The sequence below is a fragment of the Hyperolius riggenbachi genome, chromosome 2 (assembly GCF_040937935.1).
Source record: "Hyperolius riggenbachi isolate aHypRig1 chromosome 2, aHypRig1.pri, whole genome shotgun sequence".
In the NCBI taxonomy this organism is placed as follows: Eukaryota; Metazoa; Chordata; class Amphibia; order Anura; family Hyperoliidae; genus Hyperolius; species Hyperolius riggenbachi.
In genome coordinates, this window is record NC_090647.1 from 274,202,060 (window position 1) to 274,220,395 (window position 18,336).

Genomic DNA, 18,336 nt, shown 5'->3' on the forward strand with positions numbered 1-18,336 from the left:
AGAGGCCAGACCTGTACGGCACACCGGGCAACATGCCGCGGCACACTGGTTGGGAAACACTGATCTATCTTACCATCTTACCATCTATCTGCCGAGCAATTAGGCATTGTTCTACTCAGCAGGAGATAAACAGAAGACAATGCACCAGAGATAATGACCATTCTCTACAGAAAATAATCTAATTATGCATTCTAATAGAAAGTCAGCTGGCCATACACTAGGCCGATTCCCGCCAGATCGACAGCAGATTCGATCACTGGGATCGAATCTGCTGTCACATCGTTCCCGCAACACGCCGAATTTCGATCCATTTCGTCCGATCCCGTTGATCGCACCGTGCGGAAAATTACCATCGATCGCCCGCGGGTAGGGAGCGCGTCGCTAGCGGCGTTCGAGTACCCGACAACCGACGCAATAGAGCCCGCATACATTACCTGCTCCGCTGGCACGACTGCCCCCGGTCACCGCTGCTCCGTCTCCGCGCTGGTCTGGTCTCCGGGTCCGGCATGCTTCACTTCTTCTAGTCCGGCAGGAAGTTTAAACAGTAGAGGGCGCTCTACTGTTTAAACTTCCTGCCGGGCAGGAAGAAGAAGTAAAGCATGCCGGACCTGGAGACCAGAGCGGAGACGGAGCAGCGGTGATCGGGGGCAGTCGCGCCGGCGGAGCAGGTAATGTATGCGGGGGGGGGGGGGGGGGGGCAGCAGCAGCAGCACCACCACCACCACCACAACAGATTGTGAACGGTTTCAGGCTGAAATCGGTTCACAATCTGTTTGCAGTAAAGGTAGCCATACTATCCCTCTCTGATCAGATTCGATCAGAGAGGGATCTATCTGTTGGTCGAATCTGATGGCAAATCGACCAGTGTATGGCTACCTTAATGCTGGACATACACGGATGCAATTATGCGCCGGATCGAGCCGCTGGCTCGATGCCGGAGCATCCCTGCTCGTCCGCGGGTTCGATTCCCGCTCGTCCCCGCCGCCGCTGATTAGCCGCTCGATTCCCCGCTATTGTCCGCCGGCGGGGATTGAGCGGGGAATCTATCCGGCAGGTCATCGGACCTGTCGGATATTATCAATCGAGCCATCAGCGGCTCGATTGATAAGGAAAAGAAACTCCGTGTATGCCCAGCATAACAAAAAAATCTAACAGAAGAATCTAACAGAAAATTGTATGGTGTATTCCCAGCATAAAACAAGTTACATTTCCTCTGCTCTCTTGCAGACAGCTCAGAAACATGGAGCTTCTTCTGAGAGCTTTCTCACACACAGTTACACACAGAAATAACAGTGAGGGAAATCCCCCCTGTGGCCATACACTGGTCGATTTGCCATCAGATTCGACCAACAGTTAGATCCCTCTCTGATCGAATCTGATCAGAGAGGGATCATATGGCTGCCTTTACTGCAAACAGATTGTGAATCGATTTCAGCATGAAACCAATCACAATCTGTGGTGGTGCTGCCGCTAACCCCCCCCCCCCCCCCCCCCCCATACATTACCTGCTCTGGCCGGTGCGAGTCCCCACTGTCTTCTTTTCCGCTGGGTTCCGGGTTCCGGACCGGCTGGCTTCACTTCTTTCTGTCCGAGCATGTTTAAACAGTAGAGGGCTGCAGCGTGACCCCCGTGGGACAGAGGACAGCATGGGAAGCCTCATTGGGACCCTGAGGCTTCCCCCTCCCGAGGTGAGTACCCCCAGGGGAACTTTTTGATGTTACAGTGTCTCTTTAAAGGAATCATCAGGCGATTTTACAAAAATCTGCTTTACTCACCTGGGGCTTTCTCCAGCCCCTTGCAGCCGACTGTCCCACGCTGTCACCTCCGCTCTCCGCCACTGCCCCACTGTCACCGCACGGTGCAGGGGACGACCGCGAGGTCGCCCTACTGCGCCTGCTTCAAGCCCCGCTGTCAATCACGGCCACGTTGTCCACGGCTTACTGCACAGGGCTGGAGAAAGCCCCAGGTGAGTAAAGCAGATTTTTGTAAAATCGCCTGATGATTCCTTTAAGAAGTGACTTTCCAGTGCAGAGCAAAGTGCTGTGTTTAACTGTTTGAATGCTGTATTGCTACAAATTGTTTTTTGAGATAGTAGGTTTAAAGCTGTAATAAATCTTTTAGAGCGAAGAATAAATTAAGAGTTTCAGACCACTTTAAAAATAAATATGTTCTCTTTTGTTGTTTGTAACTAATGGTTGTTTAATATCCTATGTTTTTATACAGGTAATTTTTTATTTCCAAATTGAAATTCGTTACTTGCAAAACCAGGTACATCCTCTTGTCACTGCTCTACTGCTTTTTTCACTGACTTACATAAAGCACAACACTGCTAGCTGCCATGCTCATCTAAACTGCCTGCATAATCTGATCTGAAGTATCTGTAGGATTATACTGAGAGCCCGATTCCTCTGCAAATCACCAAAGGTAGAGGAAAAATGCAGTGTGTATCTACTGTTTGTGATGCCATTTTCAGTGCCATTGCAAAGGATCAGTCTGGGACAGAATAGCAGTCGCTCAATAAATGTAGCAGGTAGTTTGATGGGCAGCTATATTATTATAATGTATTTATATAGTGCTATGTTTTCTGTACCATTTACAGAGTATATAGTCATGTCACTTAAAGAGAACCCGAGGTGTGTTTAAAGAATGTTATCTGCATACAGAGGCTGGATCTGCCTATACAGCCCAGCCTCTGTTGCTATCCCAAACCCCACTAAAGTCCCCGTGCACTCTGCAATCCCTCATAAATCGCAGCCGTGCTGTGAGGCTGTGTTTACATCTGTAGTGTCAGTCTCAGCTGCTTCCCCGCCTCCTGCATAGCTCCAGTCCCTGCCCCCGTCCCTTCCCTCCAATCAGCAGGGAGGGGAGGGATGCAGGCGGGGACTGGAGTTCTGCAGGAGGCGGGGAGAGCAGCAGACTGACACTATAGAGATAAACACAGCCAGCTCTGACAAGCTGTTTGTCAGCAGCGTGGCTGTGATTTATGAGGGATTGCAGAGTGCAGGGAGACCTTAGGGGGGTTTGGGATAGCAACAGAGGCTGGGCTGTATAGGCAGATCAAGCCTCTGTATGCAGATAATAATCTTCAAACCCACCTCGGGTTCTCTTTAAGGTGGCCATACATCTAGCGATGATGGGCAGATTCGACCAAGAGACAAATCTTTCTCTGATCAAATCTGATAAGAGCGAGATCTGTCGGCTGCCCATACATTGCTTGATTTCAGCATCAAATCTCTCGAGAATCATCAGTGTTTGCCGTAAATGCCGCCTTGCTGCTGCCCCTCCCCCAGTGTCAGGGGTGCAGCTAAGGTTTTTGTGGCCCCAAGCGGACTGTAGGAAGTGGCTCTATCCTGCGGGCGAAAAATGGGCATGGCTATCCCGCATAAGTGGGCGTGACCATGACATGTGGGTGGAGCTGGAGGGCGGATTGGGGCGGAGCTGTTTGCGGGGAAAATGGTTGTGGGGGTGATTGAGGCGCGCACAGCGCGCCGCGCTGGAAGATGGATTTGGCCATGACATTGTATGGGCGGAGCTTAACCGTAGCACAGCAAATATAGCCAACTATGACCATTAAATAATAAATGCAGCAACAGTTACCCCAGACACCAGAAAATAAAAACGCAATTTGTGCAACATTTCAGCAGAAAACAAACGCAATTTGTGCAACATTTCAACAGAAAACAAACAGAATTTGGGCCACATTTCAGCAGAAATGAAACGCAATTTGGGCCACATTTCAGCAGAAATGAAACGCAATTTGGGCCACATTTCAGCAGAAATGAAACGCAATTTGGGCCACATTTCAGCAGAAATGAAACGCAATTTGGGCCACATTTCAGCAGAAATGAAACGCAATTTGGGCCACATTTCAGCAGAAATGAAACGCAATTTGGGCACATTTTCAGCAGAAATGAAACGCAATTAGGGCCACATTTTCAGCAGAAATCAAATGCAATTAGGGCACATTTTTTTAGCAGAAATCAAATGCAATTAGGGCACAGTTCAGCAGAAATCAAACGCAGTTAGGGCACAGTTCAGCAGAAATCAAACTCAATTAGGGCACATTTTCAGCAGAAATCAAACACAATTAGGGCACAGTTCAGCAGAAATCAAACACGATTAGGGCACAGTTCAGCAGAAATCAAACACAATTAGGGCACAGTTCAGCAGAAATCAAACACAATTAGGGCACAGTTCAGCAGAAATCAAACACTATTAGGGCACAGTTCAGCAGAAATCAAACACTATTAGGGCACAGTTCAGCAGAAATCAAACACTATTAGGGCACAGTTCAGCAGAAATCAAATACTATTAGGGCACAGTTCAGCAGAAATCAAACGCAATTAGGGCACATTTTCAGAGCTGCAAAAAGAAAAGAATTTACTCACCTGGCACTGGCAGAAGTCTTCTCTCCCCGTCTCCTCTTCTGGCCGGCTCCTCAGGCGTGCAGTTCCCACGGAGCTCCCTCCCTCCTCCAATCTCCCGCGCTGATTGAATCAGGGCTACGGGAAGATGGCCACCCGAAGCCCTGTACTGGAGACATAGTCTCCAGAGCAGGGCTTCGGCGGCGGCCATCTTCCCTAGCCCTGCCCTGCTCTGCTCTGCCAGCCCCGCGGGTCTGCGGGAAAACAGTGACGCCACGCCGACGTCACTGAGCCGCCGAGGCCCCTACGATCTTGAGGCCCCAATCGACCGCTTGGTTCGCTTTATGCCTCGCGGCGCCCCTGCCCAGTGTATAACTGTGCCCCCGTGTGCATTTATACCTGACCAATGTAGCCCTCTGCAAGGTGCCCATCTATCGTTGGAATCCCGCTGCTCTCTTAGTGCTATACATGCCGCTGGCATCACACGCGCCACATGCTACATGCTGGCAGCGTGTATAGCGCTTGTGGAGCAACAGGATTTCAAAGACAGATGGGCACTATGTGGTGGGCAGCATAGGACAGGTAATGTATAAATGTACACACACTGGGCAAATTTATATACACTGGGTGGAACTGTGCCTAGGGCTTCGTCAGGTTCATCACTTGTCCCTATATCGTTTGCTGTTACCGCCGTGCACCTGACCGACCACGATGGTCCAGCAGCATGTCCAATTAATACATGCTTTTGGTGGCACGGATTTTCATCCGATTCGATAATAATTAGTGAATAGGATGGTTGATCAGCCACCAAGTCGAGAGATATATGGTCACCTTTCCGGTCTCTCTGAGGAGCTAGCAATGTAATCCTTCTGTAGTCAAACTAATGTCCATAACAGTCTAAGGCCAATGCAGGATGGGGAGGGGGAGCAATTAACTTATTAGCATGTGTTTGGGATGGGTTAGTGTGAGGTGTATAGGTTAGGGGAGCCAATAGTACAATATCAGTAATAGTACTGCTATTCGAATTATTGAGGATAGTTTGCAGGTGGATCTAGTGCCAAAATTACTAGTGCCTCTTTTCAGTGTACATAAATATGCCACCCACATCATTTTATAAACCTTGGAAAAAATTGTACTAAAATATTAATTTCAACAGGTTATTTAAATGGGGGAACTTGTATTGTAGCCCATCCTGCAGTTCTCCTTTAATTAGCTAGCTGTGATCTAATAGATTGGCAGCTGCAGTCTTTGATAGGCTAAGTCACTATCCCTTCATAGGTGTATAGCTAGGCCTGGATGGATCCTGTTTTGTGTTTATGCTTATAATTAATTACTATCTTTTTAATTTTTGTGTGTACAGGAAATCATATGGCCCCAGATCCTAGTAGGCATGCTGGCATGCATTGTCGTTGCACTCTTTAATTACCTGCTGCTTTTTGTTCTCAATATTGGAATCATGTAAGTTTTCTATCTTGCTTACTACAATTCATAACTGCACAAATAACAGTAATGCTTGTATGGACTATGGAAATAAAATATAAAATCTAATCAAATATTTAGGCATACGACACATTAAACATAAACAATTCAAAATGCATTTCAAATTAAATTGCAAAACTTGACCACTTGGGTTATACTTTAAAGATAATTAAAACCAGCTTTGTCTGATTCTGTGAAGGCTGTCATCACAACATGAGATTAAAGTGAGTCTTTAAAGAGGAACTCCCGTGAAAATATTGTAAAAATAAAAGTGCTTCATTTTTACAATAATTATGTATAAATGATTTAGTCAGTGTTTGCCCATTGTAAAATCTTTTAAATCCCTGATTTACATTCTGACATTTATTACATGGTGACATTTTTACTGTTGGCAGGTGATGTAGCTGCTGCATGCTTTTTTGGCAGTTGGAAACAGCTGTAAACAGCTATTTCCCACAATGCAACAAGGTTCACAGACAGGAAACTGCCAGGAGTACCACGGTCCTCAGAGTTTCTTGTGGGAGGGGTTTCACCACAATATCAGTCATACAGTGCCCCCTGATGGTCTGTTTGTGAAAAGGAATACATTTCTCATGTAAAAGGGGGTATCCGCTGCTGATTGGGATAAAGTTAACTTCTTGGTTGGAGTTTCTCTTTAAGGCTACATACACACTCAGATGACAGTCAGCCTAGCTGGCCGTTTAGGACTGTGTAAGCCCACATTTTCATTAAGTGTTCAAGTGTCCCCAGACGTTGCATAAAGATCCCAAATGCCGGTTCTTTAGCAACGGTTATGCCCAACTGTCACCTGAGCCCATTGCTCTCCTCATCCCACCAGCTGGAAGCCACTCCATCATCCACTGTGCTGTTGTCCCTCCTGCCTTCTCCATAGATATCATCTGTAGCCATGGGATGTGTCTGTACACCACACACATCCCATGTGTCTGTACCTGTGAAACATGTTGCAAAGTGGAGTATCTAATAAATATTATTTTTTGATACATAAATAATAATGGATTTAGGTCTGCTTATCTACAAGGGAGGTAAGTCCACCACAACTTCCCTCTTTTAAATGTTTTTTTAATGGTTTTATTCTATTTTGGCACCTCTGTTCAAATATTTCAACATTGTCTAGTCCACCCTCGGTGGAGGGTTGTTACCCCTTTTCCTATCTACAGAGAGTGACTTCTTAAAGGGAACCTAAACTGAGAGGGATATGGATGTTTCCTTTTAAACAATACCAGTTGCCTGGCAGTCCTGCTGATCGCTTTGGCTGCAGTAGTGGCTGAATCACAGACCTGAAACAAGCATGCAGCTAATCCAGTCTGACTTCAGTCAGAGCACCTGATCTGCATGCTTGTTCAGGGGCTGTGGCTGAAAGCATTAGAGACACATGATAAGCAGGAGAGTCAGGCATCTGGTATTATTTTAAAAAGAAAAATCCATATCCTTCTCAGTTTAGGTTCCCTTTAATCTGAGTAAGGTCAGGTCATAATCTCCCCACCTGCCTGTACAGTGGTTGCCTGTTTGGTAACTCATGCTTGTTGTGAGTATAACTACCTTGTGTTATCTACCACCCATATTATCATGTACAAATATACTACACTATATTGGGCTCTCGGTCTCCCCCTTCTCTCTTTTTTCATACAAACCCTATCACTAGTAGTATTGGCAAGCATGGTCTGGAGTTGGGCAGCATCTGACTCCACCCCCCTTGAATTTTCTTACCCAATCAAAGTGTGGCTTTCTTCTGAACAAACCAGTAGCAAATATTTTTTCCAGCGCAACTCTCAATCTGGATTTATAAAACCTCCTTAGTGCTGTTTTGTGAAGAGAAACATCTGACTTTTTTTCATTCTTTCTTTTAGCGGTGCTGCTCTGGCCGTTGATATAGGGATGTTTTTTCAGTGTCTTTTATTGTTCCTCTATATTCGAGTGAGAAAACTGCATGTTCCATCCTGGGCAGGTAAAAAAATTATTTTTGTTTTGTGTAGAATTATATGAACTAAAATCCCCTACATCTGAAAATCGTTGTATGGAATAAAATGGGCCTCCATCTGAAAATAAATCCCGTAATGAGCTTTATGGCGTCCAGTACCAACACATGTTATTTCAGATATAACTGTCTTGCAGAAGCAAAATTTCTTTCAGCAACAGGTCACATGACCAATTTTGTGATATTCAGGTATTCAGTGCTATTGTATGACTTTTTTAGGACAGGCATTTTAGACAGGAATCAAAATGATTTGCAAGAGTAGTGACTCGGGCCATCTATGTCAAACTGACATAAGCCATGTCTAAATAGGGAATGAGGCCTATGACACAACTTATTAATATATAATGCTATTTCCTCATGTTTACCTAGACCTTTCAAAGGGGAACTATGGCAAAAATTATGCTGTTCCATTATTCCCACCATTAGTTGTGTTAAGAGTTACAGACTACCTAATAAGCTCATGGTGAACCAGAACTTTATGGAGTGTGTAAGGAACTACAAAGGACCAAAAAGCCCTCTTACTAAAATGTTAAAGCGGACCCAAACCAAACATTTTTTTTAATTAAAAATATTTAGTTGCACCATTCTGACACATACAAAGATAAATAAACACTCCTTCAAGCCTATGAGCATTTCAGTGCATGCTTTTCACCCTTCTCTTTTCATAACTAGGGTTATACAGGTGGCAGCCATTAGCAATTCCTCCATTGCCAGACACCTGCTACTCCAACAGTTTGCCGGATTCTGTCCCGGCAATATGAAAGGAAGGGAGGGGTTCCTCCAATAAATGTAAAATATTTCATATTTGTCATTATGCAGCTGAAAAAAGGCTGCCATTTATTATTATAATTTAGAAAATAGATTTTATTTCTGAAATCTTGTATTTTTAATTTGGGTCCACTTTAAGCTAAACAAAAGTTTGCCGCCTTAAGGCTACTTACACACTAAGACGTTGCGTTTAGGGGACGTTATAGGGCACATAACGTGCCCCTAACGCAACGCCTGGTGCTCTCTTATGTGGACGTCAGAGTGAGCCGCGTTGTGCAGCTCACTCTGGCGTGCGTGATGCTGAGATGCATACTCTTGGACGCATGGGGCATCACCACATGGTCCCACCTGGCCAATCGCCGCACAGAGTGGCGCTCCAGGAAGTAAACACTGCACGTCACACCGTGCAGTGAATATTAATTAGCCATGTGCCTGGCCGCTCTCCACTCCTGCCCAACACTACTGAACATGTGCGCACAGTCTAACGCAGCTTAGCATGCAGCACTCTCAACGGATGTGCTGCGTTACAATGTAACGCAACGTGGGCACTGTGAACGGGCTGATTGATTTTCCATTACTGTGCGGTGGGGCTGCGTTACAGGCTGCACTAATGTGTGCCTGTAACGTCTTACTGTGAAAGCAGCCTTAAACCGAAGGTATTTACTATAATTCAGGTTGGAGTGAGCATATGATGCTGAATATGCAAATTGCATTTTGTATTATTGTGGCTTTGTACAATTAACAACCTGACACATCATTGCATTCCAGCGGTTTTGGAGGTGTGGCTAGCTTGCAGGGACAACAAAGAATAATTTGCAGATTCAGGAGTGATGCATCATGGCAGACATCAAGTGCTGACTCCAACCTGAATTACTGCAAATACCTTCTGATACTTTAACCACTTCATGACCACAGGACGTATATATACGTCCAGTGTATTTGTGGAGAGTGCACCACCAGTTTGTTACTAAATGAGGCACGTGGTATCATTTTAGCCGTGATGAGTTGTACTGTAGAATACATTTTGGTGGGTCTTCAAGCTTGGACACACATCACATGAGAAATGGGTAGGGACAAACTCAATCCAGCATAAAAAAAGTATTTTTCAAAATTATGATCAAACTTGGGAACATTTAAAACATTTTAGCGGTGATTAGTAGAATAGGGTTTAGAGAGTTTTAGGGTTGAGGACCATGTCTTGGTTATTCTTTTTAGTCACAAACGGAATCAAAGGCAATTAAATTTTCACATATTCTGTACGAAAATAAAAGACTTGTAAAATGAAAACAAAGTGACAGAATATGAAAGAAAAAACATATATGGCTTTTTAAATCTGTATGCCATGAGGGCACTATTAGGTTTGAAAATAAGGTCTTATAATCATCAATAGTGTACAATGCGAAAGAAAAAACGAAAAACAGAAAAAAGACACTTTTAATTCAAAATACAATACAGTCACCATACATTGTGCTAGGAACATAATCTAAACGTTATAACCAGGATGGATAAGCATGTGGGTGTAACTTAGAGTTAGCACGGTTTATTGTAAAGCTATAATGGATGGAAATGGAGAAAATAGTGTGTTTCCCTTTAACTACTACACCGCAAAGGGGTTTTTACCCTAATTGACAAGAGCGATTTTCACCTTTCAGTGCTCATCCCTTCCATTTGCCAATAGCTGAATCACTACTAATCACAATGAAATTATCTATATCTTTTTTTTTTTTTTTCACCACCAATTAGGCTTTTTGGGGTTGATATTTGTTTTCAGTAATTACTTTATTTTCTATGCATTTTAAAAGGAAAAACAAGGAAAAAAAATGAAAAAATACACAATTTCTCCAATTTCATCCCCTATAGTTTTAATATAAACACTGCTACTGTACATAAAACCCACACATCTGCCTATTTGTTGTGGTTATCACAAGATTTTAATTATGTCCCTAGTGCAAAGTATGGTGAAAATAAATTATTTGGACATAAAGTTTTTTTTTTTTTTTTCCATTAATCTCACATGCACGCTCGCGGAACCGCGCACAGTGGCAGCAGCACTGTTTGACTTTTTTATAAAAACTTCCTGGAGCCGTTAACAGGCTCTAGCAGGACGTTTTTATAAGTCTGCTTGTCATTAAGTGGTTAAAATGTATTAAGAATACGGTAATTACTAAACAAACTTCTCACACACTAAAAGCCTAATTTGTCTTGAAAAAAAACAATATAGATTATTTAGGTGTGATTAGTTGTAATAGAAGAAAAGATTAGTCTGCGCTAAGGAAAGAAAATTAACTCAAAAAAACGTGGTGCGCTATAACCAATGTACTGTCAAACATACAAAAATTGTCCCAATAAAATGTTATTAAGCGCTCAAAAGGTTTGGATAAAGTTCAGTCTCAAATATCACCACTCAAGTAGTCTTCAATCTGCTGTGCAGTAGACTCTCAAATGTCCAGGAACACAGGACCACTTCCACAATATCCAGCCAACAAGTCATAAAGAGAAGAAAATAAAGGACATAGCGTAATCCAATACTTCAATAAATTGCCCACCACCTCTAAAGTGCAGATACCCAGCACCTGGTGCAGTAACACACTCCCCCTGTGTGTCCGCACTCACCCAGATAGCCTCCAATCGATCCGGAGGTATGGATATGTAGGTATTGCGGGGATCCGTGAACCAGTCACGTTGCACATCAGAGTAGCCTTCAGCCAATCCGGAAGTGGGTATACACAGAAAATGCGGGATTCCGTGAACCAGTCACGTTACCAATAAGGATCCAAAGTATTGGATTACGCTATGTCCTTTATTTTCTTCTCTTTATGACGTGTTGGCTGGATATTGTGGAAGTGGTCCTGTGTTCCTGGACATTTGAGAGTCTACTGCACAGCAGATTGAAGACTACTTGAGTGGTGATATTTGAGACTGAACTTTATCCAAACCTTTTGAGCGCTTAATAACATTTTATTGGGATGATTAGTTGTAATAAAGTTATTGGTGAATGAATGGGAGCAGTGCGAATATGTGAAAATTGCTTTGGTCCTGAAGTGGTTAATTTATGTAGACCTTTGTACTGTTTTCTATTTCCAGGCTGGACCACAGAATGTTTGGAAGACTGGGGGTCTTTCATGGCATTGGGTGTTCCTGGCATACTGATAGTAAGCTTAGAATTCTGGGCTTACGAAATATCAATGCTACTAACAGGTACCAAAAACTACTTTTGCGCCTTGTAAACATAATGGTAAGCATGAGATATGTTATACTTATACTTATTTTTTTATTAATATGTTTAGGTCTCATTAATCTAGTGGAACTGGGAGCACAATCTATTCTTGTCCAGTTGATAACTCTAGCCTATAAGGTAAATACATTTTATTAGTCTACTTAATGGCTTTTTCCATATTGTATATTCTTACCTCTACATCATATGTTATAGATTTCTTTTGCTATTGGAATGGCGGCAAGCATCAGAGTGGGCACTTTCTTAGGAGCTGGAGAGACTTATGAAGCAAAAAGATCTGCTAAGTTAAGCCTGGTTATGATGAGTAAGTGAACATAATGTGCCTAATGGTTCCGATTTTAATAGGTAAATATTTGAAAGCACAAGTTCACCCTTAGGAGGCTATATCATTATTCAGAAATGTTAATATTTGATGTAGCTTTTCTTGAGAAACGTTAGTCATGTGACCCAGGATCCATTCACCAAAGTTTGCATGTAGATACTAGAGCCTTAACTGCTAAGCACACAACCAACATACTCTTCTCGTCCCCTTACTGCTTTGACATAAGCTTTGTGGCCAGCACAGCAGCTACTGGGAAATTTTATCACTGAGACTCATTATGAAACTCTTATCATTTATGACACCGTGTTGGTCACAAAATGTGAATCTCTTACATGTATAAATACATCAGAGGGCAATATAAGAGCTTGGTTGAAGAGCTTTTTGTCCCTAAGCTTTCACAAAGGACATGATCTGTGCATGGAAGAAAAACGTTTTAGACATTTGTTTAGGCAAGGATTCTTTACAGTAAGAGTGATTAAGATGTGGAATGCATTGCCACGGGAAGTAGTTATGGCACATTCTATATCTGCATTTAAAGGGGGCTTAGATGCTTTCCTTGAAAGACGTCAATGGCTATAATTACAAGGTAATGCCCAGTGGTGGTGTTCCAGGGATTTTATCTGATTGCCATCTGGAGTCGGGAAGGATTTTTTTCCCTTTTGGGGCTAATTGGACCATGCCTTGTAAGGGCTTTTCGCCTTCCTCTGGATCAACAGGGATATGTGAGGGAGCAGGGTGGTGGTTTACTTTATTTTCTGGTTGAACTCGATGGACATATGTCTTTTTTCAACACAAATAAATATAAAATAACGGATTACCAGCATGAGGAAGAGGAGTTAGGTGATCTGTGCTGGCAAGGAATGACTGGCTTGTCTTTCTGTGTAGTGAAATTGCACTGTTTTTTCATCAGGAAATTAGACTACTGTAGCCACCCAGGTAAGGCTTGGTTCACACTTGAGCCAACAAATTGGCACTTTTTGCCTGTTTTACTGATTGGATAAAGGGCATGTTGACAAATGCTATGTCATTAATAGGATCCGTTCATACATGTCATTTTGCAAATGATCCATTGCGGTCTGCAGAACAAAGTCACTACCTGCACAATTTTTTCAGAGAAGCGGAGGCATTTCCCATAGAAGACTATGATGGAGGTGCATCTGCCTCCGGACACCAAATGGACCACAATGGACCCTTGGAGTGGATACTGCACTGCCCACTCCAACTGGCCATTGGAGATCTGTCGCAAAGCAATGCACAAAAAGTTGTGCATCTTTAACTAATGCACATTTACCATCATTTACCATGATATGTAATTATGTATTAAAAATAGGACTCTAAACTTGTACTTTTAATCAGTGACTCAGACCCAGAAGCAAGCATTTTGTATCATATAAATTACAAAATGAGAGGTAGGGAAGGGGATTTTAGGTACTTGGACTGGACTGTGCTACAGCCCCATCCATATAAATGAATATTGCAAAAATATACTCTTTAAAGGATACCAGATGTCAAAATCATCAGAGAAACAAGGGGAGCAGGCATATACTCTTTTGTGCCCTGATGCCTGTCGCTCCCCCCCAATTCTCTTTTCTGCCCCCTGCATTATGGCTAAAAGCCCCCTGAGACCCTCTTCTGGGTCGCCGGAGTCAGGCTTTACTGCACACACGCTGGCCGGGCTGCGCTCATCCTACAGCACTCGCCCATGGCCAGGAGCGCTCTGCGCATGCATATGACATCAATATGTTGTGCTCATGACGTGATACGCATGCGCAGAGTGCTGCAGCCATGGCCAGCGTGTGTGCAGTAAAGCCCAACTCTGGCAACCCAGAAGAGGGTCCCGGGGGGCTTTTAGCTATAATGCGGGGGGCAGAAAGGGGAACGGGGGGAGCGGCAGGCATCAGGACAGGTGATGGTGTATGCCTGCTCTCCTCATTTCTCGATTTTGACATCGGGTATCCTTTAAATGCAAGGCTTGCATTGCAGATTAACATGCCAAAAACTACTAGTGAAATCTGGGTGATATTAACAGTTTATAGACAAAAATAGGGACACATGGACGTAAAAAAACATTATGGTTTATATAAACCAGCTGCTGGTTATCTCTGTAAATATTAGTTTGATAGCTTCAGTATTTTTCCCCCATAGAAATGCGAAAACCTAAAACATATTTAAATCCTTTTTTATTTACCTTTGTGTACCATGAGCCAACAAAAATGTGTGCTCGTTGGAAAGGTAATATACAGTGGTTTGCAAAAGTATTCGGCCCTCTTGAAGTTTTCCACATTTTGTCATATTACTGCCACAAACATGAATCAATTTTTATTGGAATTCCACGTGAAAGACCAATACAAAGTGGTGTACACGTGAGAAGTAGAACGAAAATCATACATGATTCCAAACATTTTTTACAAATATATAACTGCAAAGTGGAGTGTGCGTAATTATTCATCCTCCTTTTGGTCTGAGTGCAGTCAGTTGCCCATAGACATTGCCTGATGAGTGCTAATGACTAAATACAGTGCACCTGTGAGTAATCTAATGTCAGTACAAATACAGCTGCTCTGTGACGGCCTCAGAGGTTGTCTAAGAGAATATTGGGAGCAACACCACCATGAAGTCCAAAGAACACACCAGACAGGTCAGGGATAAAGTTATTGAGAAGTTTAAAGCAGGCTTAGGCTACAAAAAGATTTCCAAAGCCTTGAACATCCCCCGGAGCACTGTTCAAGCGATCATTCAGAAATGGAATGAGTATGGCACAACTGTAAACCTACCAAGACAAGGCCGTCCACCTAAACTCACAGGCCGAACAAGAAGAGCGCTGATCAGAAATGCAGTCAAAAGGCCCATGGTGACTCTGGACGAGCTGCAGAGATCTACAGCTCAGGTGGGGGAATCTGTCCATAGGACAACTATTAGTCGTGCACTTTACAAAGTTGGCCTTTATGGAAGAGGGGCAAAAAGAAAGCCATTGTTAACAGAAAAGCATAAGAAGTCCCGTTTGCAGTTTGCCACAAGCCATGTGGGGACACAGCAAACATGTGGAAGAAGGTGCTCTGGTCAGATGAGACCAAAATGGAACTTTTTGGCCAAAATGCAAAACGCTATGTGTGGTGGAAAACTAACACTGAACATCACTCTGAACATAGCATCCCCCACTGTCAAATATGGTGATGGCAGCATCATGCTCTGGGGATGCTTCTCTTCAGCAGGGACAGGGAAGATGGATGGAGCCAAATACAGGGCAATCTTGGAAGAAAACCTTTTTGGGACTGCAAAAGACTTGAGACTGGGGCGGAGGTTCACCTTCCAGCAGGACGACTCTAAACATAAAGCCAGGGCAACAATGGAATGGTTTAAAACTAAACATATCCATGTGTTAGAATGGCCCAGTCAAAGTCCAGATCTAAATCCAATCGAAAATCTGTGGCAAGATCTGAAAACTGTGGTTCACAAACGCTGTCCATCTAATCTGACTGAGCTGGAGCTGTTTAGCAAAGAAGAATGGGCAAGGATTTCAGTCTCTAGATGTGCAAAGCTGGTGGAGACATACCATAAAAGACTGGCAGCTGTAATTGCAGCAAAAGGTGGTTCTACAAAGTATTGACTCAGGAGGCTGAATAATTACGCACACCCCACTTTGCAGTTTTTGTTTTTTTTAAATGTTTGGAATCATGCATGATTTTAGTTCCACTTCTCACGTGTACACCACTTTGTATTGGTCTTTCACGGGAAATTCCAATAAAATTGATTCATGTTTGTGGCAGTAATGTGACAAAATGTGGAAAACTTCAAGGGGGCCGAATACTTTTGCAAACCACTGTAAATGTGGCCTACAGCTGGATTCTGGCTCTACAAAAGTTGTAATTCGCTGCACTAATATGTGTCATATCTGCCCATCCATTCATCCATCCCTCCCTACATCTTAGCTTGCAATTTCCATGTAAATGTGTGTCACTATTTAACGTGTGTAATTTCTGTGTCTTTCAGCTCTATGTACACTAGTGATCTCCATTTTTTTGATTGTCCTGAGGTATCCACTTGGAAACATATTTACCGATGAGAAGTGAGTGATATCCTGTTAATGGAAGAGGCTTATAGAGAGTAAATCTCCTTTTCTGTCCTTTCATATTACTACAGCTCATCTTCCTCTCATACTTGTGTACGGTATATATATATATATATATATATATATATATATATATATATATATATATATATATATATATAGATAGATAATTGTTTTATACATGCATGTACAGTATATAGTTCATATACTGTATTTTATCCAGTTGTATTACACTGACAAGTCTGTGATTACCCTGGCAGCTGTGCATTGTGAAAGCTGCCTTGTCTTACGCTCAGGCTCATATGCAATTCACTATTTCTCCTTATTTTTCTCCTAGTTGACATTTTCATACCTTGTCATAAATTGCTCTTTAATCTACCAGTAAGCAAGAATATACTGAATATAATTTTAATAGTACTTTCTCATCAACTTTTGAGTAATTTTTCACTTGTAAACTGCTGAAAAGTTATTTTAACTACTTGAGGACCGTAGGCTTACACCTCCCTAGTGACCAGGCTATTTTGTGCTAAATAGGCCACTGCAGCTTTAAGGCCTCGCTGCCCCCGCCCTCTTTTCTGCCCACCAACACAGCTCTCTATTGGTGGGGTCTTTACCCTGCCAGTGTTTGTGTATATTTATATAAATATTTTGTTTTTGTTTTTTTTGTAAATATTATTTTTTTTATTATTTTACCTAACCGTCTCTCCCTCCCCCTGCCAGTCAATCATAGCGATCGGCTGTCATAGGCATTAGCCTATGACAGCGGCTCACTCAGCCGTGTCACACGGCTGTCCCCAGTACAGCGCTGCCGTGGATCGCAGTGCTGTACACAGTAAATAGACCGCGGTTTCACCCTCTAACAGTCTCCTAGCGGCGATCGCCTCTGGGAGACTGATGGCGGAGCGGAGCTCCATCATCCATGTGGAGATATGCTCGAATCGGGCCCGTGAAATCTCCTGCAAAACCCCGCCCCAGGACTTGATATTAATTGGCTTTAGGCTGTCCTGGGGCAGCCACCTTGGTCACGCACATTGGCATTAGGGGGACTTAAGGGGGTTAAAGAGAAGATGAAAATTATCTCCTAGGAGATAACTCAGGAGAAGAAGTTAATTGCAAATGGGCCTCAGTTGTTAATAATACGGAAATGCCTAATCGAGGGATTGTTTACATAGTCAGCATGCCAGGGTGTGCTGGACCCCTCCTCTCTGTGGCATGAATGTGTTATTGCACCAAGCCCAGTGCATCAGTTGGGGTGCAAAATGATGCAATGCATTTTGCTTCCCACTTTGTGTAGACTTATGAACCAATGAGACAAGCCGAGAAAGGGGAATTCCACGTATGTTCTGCACCAAGCTGTATATTGTTACCATAGTTTCCAGCAAATCTAACATTTTTGCAGCTGCAGGTTGAAGTTCAAAGATAATGTCGTTCAGTTACAAAATGGCTGTTGTAGTCAATGGTGTCACACTGTATGCTATATAGATTTCTGTACCCAGCTGTAGTTAAAACTAGAGGTGGAATGATTCCTAGAGTTTCTGAATTCATAGTAGTGAACATTAGGCCTTGTGTCTTACAATGCAGTGTTTTATCTGTCAATAAAGTTAAAGCAGAATGACTATTTTACATCATGTGCATCATGTACTCTATACATTGTTTTCATGCTCCATGCCTAAACATTACTGACTGTCCAAAATATTAGAAGATGGCTTTCTGTATTGTTGTGATTTATCTGATCCTAGTGTAATTATTTTCTATATTTTTTAGGCCAATCATAGAACTGGTTTCCCAAGCAATGCCTCTGTGTGCCTTATTTTTTCTTCTTTTATCACCAATTGTAAGTATATGTTTTTCTCATTTTTGGGAACTGTTTTTTTTTTATTCTGGCTTGTCTGTCAGCTGATGCCTCTCTTTTCTGCTGGTTTGTAGCCATTATTATTATTATTATTATTATTATTATTATTTATATAGTGTTGACATCTTCTGCAGCGCTGTACAGTATATTGCCTTGTCTCACAATCTAATCCCTACCATAGTCTTATGTCTATGTATGTATCGTGTAGTGTATGTATCATAGTCTAGGGCCAATTTTTTTCGGGGGAAGCC

At 42.8% G+C, this 18,336-nt stretch overlaps 1 protein-coding gene across 3 annotated transcripts in view; it reads left to right on the forward strand.

The window, feature by feature from the left end:
* The window catches only part of LOC137546360 (multidrug and toxin extrusion protein 1-like), a 90,732-nt gene that overhangs the window by 47,908 nt on the left and 24,488 nt on the right, over positions 1–18,336 (forward strand). For 2 of the 3 annotated variants that reach the window (XM_068268707.1, XM_068268708.1), the window contains exons 7-14: positions 2,224–2,268; positions 5,725–5,822; positions 7,712–7,809; positions 11,692–11,805; positions 11,895–11,962; positions 12,038–12,146; positions 16,155–16,230; positions 17,998–18,067. In XM_068268707.1, coding sequence (XP_068124808.1) covers positions 2,224–2,268; positions 5,725–5,822; positions 7,712–7,809; positions 11,692–11,805; positions 11,895–11,962; positions 12,038–12,146; positions 16,155–16,230; positions 17,998–18,067 — 678 coding nt within the window. The remainder of the gene's footprint in view (positions 1–2,223; positions 2,269–5,724; positions 5,823–7,711; positions 7,810–11,691; positions 11,806–11,894; positions 11,963–12,037; positions 12,147–16,154; positions 16,231–17,997; positions 18,068–18,336) is intronic. The other variant, XM_068268710.1, reaches the window with a different exon arrangement.